This window comes from Tyto alba, unplaced genomic scaffold (assembly GCF_018691265.1).
Source record: "Tyto alba isolate M040663 unplaced genomic scaffold, T.alba_DEE_v4.0 Super-Scaffold_41, whole genome shotgun sequence".
NCBI lineage: Eukaryota > Metazoa > Chordata > Aves > Strigiformes > Tytonidae > Tyto > Tyto alba.
The window spans coordinates 23316996-23329178 of record NW_024881317.1 but is presented as its reverse complement, the minus strand read 5'-3'; the positions used below and the strand labels follow the sequence as shown (position 1 = coordinate 23329178).

The 12183-nt window shown below is 42.9% G+C and overlaps 1 protein-coding gene across 3 annotated transcripts in view; it reads left to right on the top strand.

The window, feature by feature from the left end:
* Positions 1-12183, top strand: part of CSNK1G1 (casein kinase 1 gamma 1) — a 108344-nt gene that overhangs the window by 37370 nt on the left and 58791 nt on the right. For all 3 annotated transcript variants that reach the window (XM_032990254.2, XM_032990257.2, XM_032990255.2), the window contains exon 3: positions 7453-7868. In XM_032990254.2, coding sequence (XP_032846145.1) covers positions 7691-7868 — 178 coding nt within the window. In that variant the 5' untranslated portion in view covers positions 7453-7690. The remainder of the gene's footprint in view (positions 1-7452; positions 7869-12183) is intronic.

Genomic DNA, 12183 nt, shown 5'->3' with positions numbered 1-12183 from the left:
CTGTAAAAACTGTAATTGTTGGATGTTAACTTAACAGTCCTGTGCGTTCATGAGTAACGAATGAGTGTAGTGATCCGCAGTTGTCCATCCTTCTCCCTTCCCAGCAATTTGGACTTAAATGCTGTTTGTATGCCTCATCTTGTAAGGCATTTGTTCCGCCTGTGAAGCGCTGAACAAAACTAACTGCACAAGCTGAAGATTAAACTGTTGGGTCAAATGACTCAACAGAAGCAACTTGTAATGCTTAAAAGGCATCTGTAGCCTTCAAGGTTGGAAAGAATTTCCCAAGTGTGGGACATCTGATGTGACAGGCACCTGCTTGTCATAGTCTGGAGCCAGCTTTGTCAGTACTGTTACCAGCTTTAAACTGCAACAGAGAATTTTGACCTACTTTTTCAGTTTTTCTGTTGTTTTGCACAACATCGAGGACACTGAAACCGGGTCAGTCTGATGCTGTTTGGGAAAGCACAGATAAATGCTGGTCTCCTCTGTGTGGAGGTACTACTGGGAGACAGTCAGGTAGTTGAAATACAGTCCCATAATAGGAGGCTTATTGGAGGAGTATCTTCTAGAAGAAGACCCTCTAGGTATCCAGAAAGCTCTTGACGGGAGAGAAAAGGGGGAGGGGGGGAAAAAAAAGTATTTCTCATGTCTGAGTGGAAAAAGCATTCAGCCTCTGCATCTTCCTTCATACTAGCTTGTAGAGACTGCTAAGCACCTCTTCTAGGTCAGACCAAGATATTATATTTGGTTGTCTGTTGATTTTTCTCCTTAGGAACAGGGCAGATCTCGGAACTCGTATTTTCTTGTTAGTAAAACAGCAACTTTCCCAGAAGTGAGTAATGGGGTGGCTTTGGAAAAAGAAATTTTTGTTGGGGCCAGTTGGAAGGTAGTTTTGGGCATAAGCAGTACAAGAAGTGGAACGTCATGTGTGGGAAAAGATGAGGCAGTGGTATGAGAAGGCATGAAGGGACCTGAAGTCAATGGAGATGTGTGTTCACATAGGAGAGCAAAGCTGTAAGTGAAAGCTTTGCTAATCATGTTTTAATATAGGAAGAGCGTTGACTCCTAGGAAGCTGTTAGTGTATGCAGTGAAGCAGAGGACATAAAGCCAGCTTGTTCCTCTCAACTTAAGGATGTAAGCTAATAAAATGAGTTAGAAGATGATGAGAATGAGTGAACGTATCATATGTCCTGGTTTCAAAATATTCCTCGTTACCTGCATTCTGGCTGCTATACCTTTTCCAGAGGGTGAAATGTTTGTCCCAATCTGTGGCAAAGCAAGCAAAGTTTTCTGCTGCTGAAGGCTCTACTTTTTACACAAAATGGGGGTGGAAGCTGGTGATCTCATATCCGTATGTTTATAGCATGTCAGTTGTGAGCCCTGGAGGATTTTATAGTCTTTGAAGTCATGTGGGAAGTAGCAGATCTTGTCTGGAAAGCACTCTACAGATCAAGAGACTTACCAAAAGTATTACACAGGCATGTGGGGTGGATGTTGGAAAATCCAGTGTGAAGGCGTGTGCCTTGTCCTAAAGCAATGATCTTGGGCTTGCTTTGACAAATTGAGTTCCTGTTTCTTTAGAGCGTGGGATGAGATCACCCATCCCAACAGAAAATGGGGCTTTCTTGAAGGTCTGTTCTTAAAAGGAAGAAAGGAGGAGTTGTGGGGCTGAACGACTTATGCTTGTTAGTGTTGAGCCATCTGCCAAGCATTTGCAGTTTGACTTGTAGCATGTATTGACTCCTTCATGAATCAAAACCGCACACAGACTGGGGTCAGGCCTGCTTGATTTGATTTGAAGAAGGGGGTATTCATTTGCAATTTCAGTTTGGACAGATTTTCTGAAATTGTGCCACAAATCAGGACTTTGGCAGCTCTTGTTCTTATCTTGGAAGGGTCTCCAGAGTATCTCAAGTAGGTCAAAGAAATTTTCAGTGCAGAGAAAGTGAGTTTTTCCTTGAAGGGTAGAAATAAGGATCACTTCGGCTTCTTCACACCAGTCTCTTGTTTGCATTGTCCTTTACTACTGCTGCTTTCAAACTTAAGGACTTCATTGAGAAAACTGGATGGCTGTGAGCAATATCTCTGTGCCATAAGGAGTGCTTGGTAAGCAATAAACCTCCCTTCACTCTAGACTCTGCTACTGATCATAAGGTGAATGGCAGCTGCCCTCAGCACCACCTAGAAGCTGGTTTGTACCTCTACCACTGCGGTTTAATTGATGATGGAGGTGAGGTCATGAGTTTAGATCTTGGATCCTAGGTGTTTTGAAGTGTATAGGATACAAAGCTGTTTTGTTTTGGTTTTTTTTTTTGTTGTTTGTTTTTGTTTTTTTGTGTTTTTTTTTTTTTTACTTAGCTAACTGTGCTTTAAGTAATTTCCTTTCATGCATGTATCTTTCATTAAATAACTGTTCCCCTGTCTCCAACTACATTGTAGTGAAATGAATACTGGAATTGGACTGAGTCACCATTAGGGAAATATCTTCATGCAGCCTTGTTTAAATGCAAGTAACTTTCAGGAGCAACCTTGCTGAGTGGGTGGAAAGGTAGGAAGGAAAATCGTTATGAAAAAGTTTGAACTGTGGCAGGAAATAGTCCTGGTGTTCTGAATAGTTTTTAAATATTAATGTGACTGACTCCAAATTGCAGTCTAGTCTTCATTCTTCTGCCACTTCTTTTCCAAAGCCAAGCACTTTGTTAGTCCTCAAAAGCCATATTTGATGCCATATTTACTACAGTCGTTTTTAGTATGTAGTAATAATAGCGAAAGATCTTTCTGTGATTCGGTGTACTGACAGCTGGGATCTGCTTGTAGGGTTGCCTGTAATAAAGAGGTTATCAAATGCTTGGTTGATTCATTCATTGCTGATCTGAATTGCTGCTTGCAGGAGGCTTTCAGCTGAGAGAGAGGATGTTTAGTGTTTGCAGACTGTCAGGCGTGACCTTTCCATCCTTTTCCCTGGGGAGACCTTATACAGATGGGGAATGGGGCAAGGATGGAGGCGTAGTAGCTTATAACTGTTAACATCTTATTTTGCTAGCCAGAAAATGTATGGTGGAGCTCACATCAATCTGCCTGAGAAGAATGGAGTTGCTTGTCCCATCTGAGATGCACTGAGCAAGACGGCATGCTAAACCAAGCAGTATATTTCTGATGTCAGATCTGAAACTTGGCACAGGGGGCTTGAGCAGAGTTTGTTCTTTAGTCTGGAGGATGGGGAGGCTGTATTGAGGCTCAGGAGGGCTTGTGCTGGCAAGAGGCTTGAGCAGCCCTTAGGGGAAAGATGTACTTGTGCCATTGAGCACTGACAGAGGAGCGCCTGCCCTGCAGTCGCTGAAGATCAAGGCCAACTCATACCATCTATTTGAAACGTTAAATTAAACGCCTTTACCTTTTGGTGCCTTTCAGCCGCATCTTATCAGAGCTGGTAAAAGAATTTTCTATAACGATGGTGTCTTGTGCCAGCAGGTAGTCCAGCAGCTTTGAAAAGATCTGTACTTAGGCATCAGATTCTTCTGCAAAACAGCGTCACTGCCTGGATCCATCTACTCTGCAGGTTGGCAGCTGCCACTTCATGGCAGAAGGAAGGTTAAATGGCTTCTGGCATCATACAGGAGTATGTGTTGTATGTGCATTCGTAAAACCGCCTCTTCACAGTCCACCTCATGTTCCTCAGGGTTGTACAGAAACCCAGGGGTTTGAGCTTATATTGACTTTTCTGATGCTCTCTACTGGCCACGTAACTGTTAGCTTTTATTTTTTTCCTTGCTCATTCAGCTGTTTGCAACTTTATAAAAATTGTATTATTCCTCCTTCCTGTGCTGTAATCAGTCCCCATTGTGCAGATTTTGCCTCTTTCAGGGTTTTTAACTCCTTTTCCATGTAGCTCTTCATAGTAGTATCTCCTCAGTCTTCAGAGCTGTGCTGCCCTTCATGTCTGTGCACTGTTTTTCCAAGCGTAAGCTAGGCAGGGTTTGTGCTCTTGCTAGAGATTTCTGTTACCCTTTGGTGAAGTCTGTAGTTATTGCCCATGGATTGTCCAACCTTGATGAAAATAACAACTTTGATCTCCAGAGCAAACGAATCATCCTCTCTGGCTTTGGTAGATCAACTATGTTTTCCAAAGTGCTACATTATTTTATTCATAGAATTCCTCTGTTCTGCTCATCTTAGTGATCCAGCCCTATAAGCGCTCCATCATCATCCTCACATTCAATTTCTGTTCGGCACCAAACTTGCTTAGTTTCAACGACTATGCTTCTTTAATGTTGTTTGTTTTGAAGCAAGTCTCTCCTCCCAGGACAGGTTGGGGTGGGGTCCAGTCGAAGTGCTTTTCTGATACCTGATAGAGCATCGTCATTGCTTCTGCAAGCTGGTTTCACAAAGCAAATACAACTGTGCTTGTGTCTACACAAACAACAGCTTTGAGAAGCAGTGCTAACTCACCCCCTCAAAATAAATACTGCAGCTGAGAGTATGTTGGGAAGTCTATGATGTAAAACCAGTTCATCCTGTTTGCCTGTAACGGATGCTTCCTGCTTATCCATATTCAGATTTAAGTATTAGGTCTTGAATTCATTTGAGGTACAAGTAAAGCCTGGTGATACTAAATACCAAATTTCTGGTGTGTGAACATCTCCAACTCTTCTGTCTCTAGCCAGGCCAGTAGTGCTTAATCATTAGTGGGACTTCACACATTACTTAGTCCCACGTCGGGAGCTTGGTGCTGCAGCTTCTGGGTCGGTATGACCAGACTGATAGTACGGATGTGATACAGTGGTTCTCAGATAACCTGATGATTTTTAGACCTCCTGGATTTTCTGCAAACATGCTGTATCATGTCTTCTGCAGAGATCCACCTTTGTGAAGAGTGACAAGAATTCATGTGCTTTTCACTCTAGAAAAGAGCTGCTGAGTCACGGGCTGGATGAAATATCCTGTGGGTTGTAGTCTGTGCAGCCTGATCTAGGTTCTAAGCATTAGTATAAACTGTTCAAGATGGGTGGTTTTGTGGGATTATGTTGCACAAAGCATCCATTCACACGTATAGATGTTTCTTTATGCTATTATTAGTTCCTCAAGGTCTTCCTAATACACTGCGGAGGGATACAGCATCCTTCCTATGAAGATGGAATCTGTTTAGAGTTCTGCAAACTTCCTGTCTGATATAGAAGTCTGCAATAATATATGAACAGAAGCAGCAGAATGTAATTGCAAAGTGGTGTTGAAGTTGTACATTCTCTGTATTTAATCTTTGCTTTTTTTGTGGAAATATTAAAAAAAAAAAAATCTAGGGAGAAAGCTCAAGCTGGGGACAGCTGTGCCCTCTTTTGTGCAGACATGCAGAACTGCAAATGGAAATGGATAGAAAGGTCAGAGTTGTGCTAAAGACTAGTTCAATATTCAGAAACTGGAATTTCCAACTGGTAGCTACCTGCGTTTTCTGGATCTAGCATGAATGACTTCTGCCTTGTATACAGATGCCTAAGATCAAAACAAAAGTTTCCAGAAATAAAAAGTATGCCACAGTTGAAGACTAGAGAAAGCATACTCATATTTCAAAAGGGCTTATGCTTTTGTTCCGTGCCACTGGTTTGTGGAAGGGTAGTAATTCTTGTCTTTTATTTTTGGATAACTGGAAGTAGGTAGGTTAGCTTCTCATGAAATGAACAGAAGCCGCTCTTGCTAAACCCTCTACAAGCGTATTGCTACAGGAGGATTTGAGCCTTAGTAGTAACTTTTGAACCTCTGCGAATACGGTTGTGTTTCTGGGCATACCTGGTGGTGTTCAATTGCTGATGTTCTTCCACACTGACTCACGTTTAGGTGGTTTCATTTAGCACTGCTCGGACTTCGGAGGTCTTTGCTAACTTCCATACAAATGCTGAAACTTCTGTGTGGGTTCCTACAGCTGAAGGATGACACAAACCTCATTTGTAAAATTATTCAGACACTTGTCCATTCACATCTGGAAAATCCTGAATGCGACAATCCTGAATGTACCCTAAAGGAGTACAGTCCCGTACGTATAGGCCCGGGGCTGCTGTGAGGGATAGCTCCAGGTATGTTTATTCTAGTTTTTGCTTAACAACTCCATCACAAGCATCTCCAGAGTGTCCACATCCGCTGCCCAGTACCGGCTCCTGATGCAGTGTCTGTACAGACAACTCATGCTGCAACCTTTCCCTTTGTCCTGCTGATTGCTTGGGAAACGAGAGGAAGCTCACCCACCGCTGCCGGTGACTCTGGACTGTCCCACCGGGCCCCAATGGTCTGTTGGTACAGAGCATTCAGAGTTCTGTGTCTGAGTGGCAGAAATTTTTTTCTGACTGCAATGGGGCTGAGCCGAATCATTTGGCTGCACCAATGATCCAGTGTGAGTTTGTGTCCTAGGAAAGGTCTCGTGGTGAAATGTCAACCTTCCTTGTACTCCCTGGTCTGCCCTTGTGGAGCAGGACCTCCTGGGCCCAAGCAGCTCCTGCCTGTCTTTTTTGGGCTGGTCCGTGGGCACAGGGGAACCACTGGGCATGCATGGGTTGAGAAGCATTCATTTCTTATCCTCTTTTGACAGAGTTAGCAGACTGATGCGTGTGAGATGCACCACTGTGCTGTCTGGAGTAGCCCAGAGTTGCCTGCCCGTGGCGTTACGGTGCTGACAAGTTTGGACACATGGGAGGATGATGTACTTCAGTTTTTGTAGGAGAACCGTCAGGCTTTCATTTCCCAGTCATGAATGCAGACTGCTGGAGAAGATCTTAGCCTTTGAGTCCCTCACCCTATTCCATTAGAATGTCTTTTTTTTCCAAAACCGCATTTTTTTGGAAACTAAAACATGTTAGTAACATGAACTGTATGTTGATACAACTTTCAGGAAATTTCTAGCTTTTTTAAAAAACAATAAATCCTGCTTTGGCTACTAATTTTGGTCATCTCTGTAAGACAGTAGTTTCAATTAGCAAATATATCTGACCTCAACTTTAAAAGGTGTAAAATGAAGGAGAACTTGAATTTGTGTTTCAATATTTTCTTCTCTTGACACCTTCTGTTTGCCACTTTTTTTTTTGTGTCTGGCTTTTGTGTAATTCTTTATAAATGTATGAAGTGAGAAGAAAACAAACTTTATACTTCACAGTTGCTTTAAAGATGGGATGTGAGCTCCTTGCCGTTTCTACCTGATGTGCCAGTGTAATTGAAATTGCTTTTGTTAGTATGTACAGCGTGAGTCCTGATGACTCTGGTAGCAAGCAGTGGCTGGGTAACACTTAAATCTCTTTGTGATGTCAGGGCTTTTTATCAGAAGACTGTTAAGAAAATTGTAAAGTTCTCATGTAGCTGTTAATTTCCTCGAGGCTAGGAAAGTTCTGGATGTTGATCCTGTTGTACGTTTTCTGCTTGTATTTTAAAATAATGATTTTTATTTCATAGATCCTTTTTCTTTTCCCCAGGTAAGAAACCAAAAGCAAGCTGCCTTTATTGAGTTCTCAACAACATTATCAACCCTTTGGTACATTATCAGGATGCATTAGGAAACTGAATACGGTGCCAAAAGAACTCCATGTGTTTCCATGACTCTCTTGGACCCTGACTCAGATACTTTTGGATATATATTTCTATTCTAAGGAGAAGAGTGTGTACTCCAATTCCTTTCTGCCAGCTTGCTGGCAGAGATATTTCACTAAGATCATGGACCATCCTAACAGGGAAAAGGATGAAAGGCAGCGGACGACAAAAGGAATGCCAGGAAGGAGCGGGCACGGTTCTCGGCCAAGTTCATCGGCGTCTTCTGGCGTTCTCATGGTGGGACCCAATTTCAGAGTTGGCAAGAAGATTGGGTGTGGGAACTTTGGAGAGCTCAGACTAGGTAAGAAGTAACCATTTTAGTGGCCTGCATTATCCAGATTAGCATTTCACCACTGGAATATAAATATATAAAAACTTACTCTGGCTTGAGAAATGCGTGTGCTTGTCTTGTTTCCCAAGCATCGAGCTGCCTTACCTGAAGCTTCTGACTCAGAAGATGTAACTGTTAGCATTACTTTTATTTGCATAAAGTCAAAGTGAATACACTGGAGAGGCCAAAGATGCAAATTTTGAACAGTCCCAACAATGAAGGCTGTTCTCAGCGCTGAATGTCTGGCCTAAGGTGAAAAAAATCCTTTTAACTGGATCGCTGAATCTCGCTCTCAGTTTCCTACTCATAAGCTAGGGCGCCCTATTAAAGTGATGGGTGAGACTGTTTCCCAGTGCTTGGCCACATCTTCTCTGTTCCACGTCCCTCACTAACCCCAGTGCCCTAGTTTCAGGCCCATCACCTGCTCCTGATCTGTCCCATGAGTTTGACCCCCTGGCTGGTGAAGAGCGGGGTGTGCCTACTGGCCATCTGGCTGCTGCCTCTCAGCTGCTGAACTGGCCCAGCAGCCCCTGATTTTTCGTGGTCTGTTGGTCTTCTAACCACATGTCTTGCAGCTGGTCACCCAAACAGATGGCTTTGCCAACTGCAGTGCATTGCATTGGGCTCTTAAGTCATCCTAAGCAAACAATGGTTGTTTTTTAAATGAGGTGGGGGAAGCAGCCGGTGTTTTTAATTAAATGCCCCTGAGCTCCCAATACGTGGTTCTGGGGTGGTTGCTGTAGATCAGAAGCAGTACCTGGTGATGGTCTTGATCCTGACTTAAAATGGTTTCAGTTCTCCTCTTCTGCTGAACGAATTGGATTGCTGTGGTAGTGAACTTGAGGGTGCTCGAGACAGGTTGGCTGACAGAAATAGCGTTTGCCCAAAACTTGGTATGTATTCAGAATTGAAATTAAAATCATTTGTGAATCAGGCACGAGGGATGACAGGTAAATCAATCAGGAAACTGCTTCAGGTAACCAAAGGGTTATAAAACATAACTACTGATACTATCTTTGTAGATCTAAGATTACTTAGATTAATCTGTGTAATCTTTCATCCTAAAGTTTGGTTATTGCATCTATGTGATGTGCCACTTGTCCACAGCGTGAAGATTAGCCAGCTTGCTTACGATCTGTCTCAGTAAACAAGTAGTTTGGTTTCAGCATTACATCAGATAAGTTTTATTGATTTGCAGGAGCAGAGATAATGCTCCAAAGGTGGAGAGAAACCAAGGGTGGGGACAAAAACTCCCACCTTCATGAACATGAGCACATGAGCGTAATTGGCAGCTGAAGATAAGTTTGGATCCTTACACTAACATAACATGAATAGCTGTATTGCATTTTCAAAGGCCCCCCAACAGCAAACGTCATGATAGCAGGATCCCCATGGAGGTGTTGCACTGCTTTGTAATCCAAGCTCTGCTTTGAGGTTTAGCAGCTGGAGTGGATCCCTCCAGGTATATGGCTCTTGTGCTTATTTGGCCAGTTCCCAAATGCTGATCCTGTTTCCATGGTGGTTCTTTTTCACATTTCCCAAAATTTTAATGGTATTTGATTTCTGAGTAATATATTGTTTCAAAGCACAGGCTTTACACAAGAGATTTTTCTTCTGAAAAGGTCAGTTTACAGAGAAGTTTAGTTTTAACTATGGAAAAAGCAACACCTGTTAATTGAGAGGCTCTTTTTTTTTTTTTTTTTTTTGTACACTGGTAAATGTTTTGCTAATACTGGTTAACTAAGTAGCACGCTGTATTTGGTCAACAAGCCATATGTACTAATAACAGCAATTAGGTGTAAGGTCCTTGCAGAAGCTGTATTATTGTTGCTTTTTGCCAGTCACTATAGCTTTAAGAACTCCTGTTTGCTCAAATATCAGATATTTCTATTGCACAGATGTGATGCTAGTTATCGCTGGGGGGAAAGAGAACCAGCATGTCTGAAATATGAGCAAACAAGTCTCTGATAACAGTTTTGTCCTGCAAAGATGAATGGCATGCCCCCTGCTTCTTGGCTTTTTTTCTGTGGTTTTGGAGAAGTTAAGCATTGCTGAATGCTTTAAGTAACACAGGAAGGACAAAGTCATGCACTGATAAACAAGGGGGAAAGATATATTTTTTCCAATTCTCTGAATAATTTATCTTTTTTCAGGTGGTGTGTTTTTACTCTAAGCTGCTCTTGTATTGAGCTCCGACACCAGACAGAGGGCTGATTGTTCAGGGAGGAGATGGCATGTACATACAGAAGCTGTTTTCTGTGGATATCAAGCTTGCTGCTTAGGGTTGATCTTTCCTGCTGCAAATACAGATAGCCCCGGGGATATTACTTTTTTTGAAGCACATGGGAGCAGCACAGTTGGATTCCAGCCCGCAGAGAAGCTGAAATGGGAAGATGGATGCAAAACTCGGTGTTTGGCTCAGAGTAATAAGATGAAACAGGGTTAACAGATTTCTGTTTCTTCGGACAGGCTGCAGATTAGGTGGTCTGTAAGAGCTTTGGTTTCCAAAGCGGCTCAGCTTGCTAGGAGGGGCACAGTGCCAGCAAAGAGCAGGGAATCTTGCTTGCTGTCCTTGGGCTGGATTCTGCGGGCTTAACAGGGTTTCATTGCCTTTTGTGCAGCGCCAAGCCCTGTCGTGCAGCTCCCGGTATCTGCCAGGTCGATTCTCGTGCTGCCTTGGGAGCTGGAGCACGCCTGAAGTTTTATGGCGTGACTTCTGCTGTTACGAGGTCCTGCATCTCCGCCCCAAGCTGATAGGAGAATCAGCATTACGTAAAACAGCATGAGAAACGAGCTCACTGAGCTGTAAAATCGTGTAATGTCAGTAGGTGCCCACTGCTCAGGAAGAACGGGATTTAACCTGTTAAATCTAGCGCTGTGATAAGCCATGGCTGTAAACTTCATTGTAGAAGAGATACCGCCAGCTGAGCCTATGAACTGCTTGCATATATCAATTCATGGACTTACTCACTGGGTATTTCTTGCGTTTACCTGAAATCCTGAACCATGAGCCACATTAGAAAGAAATAAGCCTCTTCAGATGTATTACTTTTCCCATTTTGGCACCCTTATTTAGTAAAGCAATTAAATAGGTACTAATGTAAAGTCATTGCAGTTTCAGTAGGTTGGAGGGTTTTTTAAAATAAGCATTAAGTTCTGGAGAGACCAGGAGCTGTAGACTGGAGCCCAAATCTTTTTGCTCTAATGCAAACATTATCTGGCATTTTCACAACAGTGTGTTTAATTATAATTTTTAAATGACAATGCAGCTTTTCTCCCTGCTTGGAGCGGAAAAAAACATGTTAGGAGGGATAGATCCTGTATGTTGCTTGTATCCTCCCTTGATAGGCTACTGCACCAAAGGGATTTTTGGAGTCTGTGCTTTCATGTGCTACCCCAAGAAACTGCGTAGTGTTCGGATGTCAGCATGTTTCACACAGAGGTCTCGTGATGTTTCAGTGCCTCTCGGCAGTGAGCAGCAAGCCCCGAACTAGAAGAAAAGCTGCTTATTTGTACGTTGCCAAGACGCAGCAGGCTGATCAGATCTGGGAAGGGGCTTCCCAAAAAGAACCACCACCCAGCTGACTCCCAGGCTGCAGTATGAAGCCAGGAGCTGTGCTTTCAAACAAATACAACAAATAACAAAAAATAGCAGCATCTGATACTAGGGTTAGTTTTGTCTCTAATTCCCAAATAGCAAAATCATCATGTGAATATTAGACTAGAATAATGCTAGATATAGAGGGCATGGGTAGGAGCAAATCCTGTGTAGGATCCACCCTAGGAGCAGTTATTTGGAGATGCGTGCTCTAGAAGGGACAGCAAATCTGGCACTACAAAATCCATGTGAACTCTGTTTCAGCTGCCCGTGGGATCTGGAGTGCCTGCAGATGCTGTGCTGTCTGGAGTAAGCTCTGCTTGGTCTTTAGGACAACTAGTTGGATGTTTTCTTAGTTACGCAGCCCTGATCTGTCATCAGAATGTATTGTTCTTATAGCGACAAGCTAGGCGGAAGAGTCTAAGCATTTTTGATTCGTGTCATCCATGAGAGGTTTGTATTTGGGGCTCTTAACTTTGACCTGTGGGAATTAGTGCACACAAGAGACTGATCAGCTTGGGCTCCTCTACTGGTCTGCAATCTGTCCGTATATGCAACACATCTTACTGCAAGGGCTTGAGAAATCCACTCTGTTAGGTTTCCCACATGAATGCCAGTGACTTAATGCATCACTTCTCATTTAGAATATGTAGTTCATAATTGTCAGTGGAACTACCCAAAACTGAG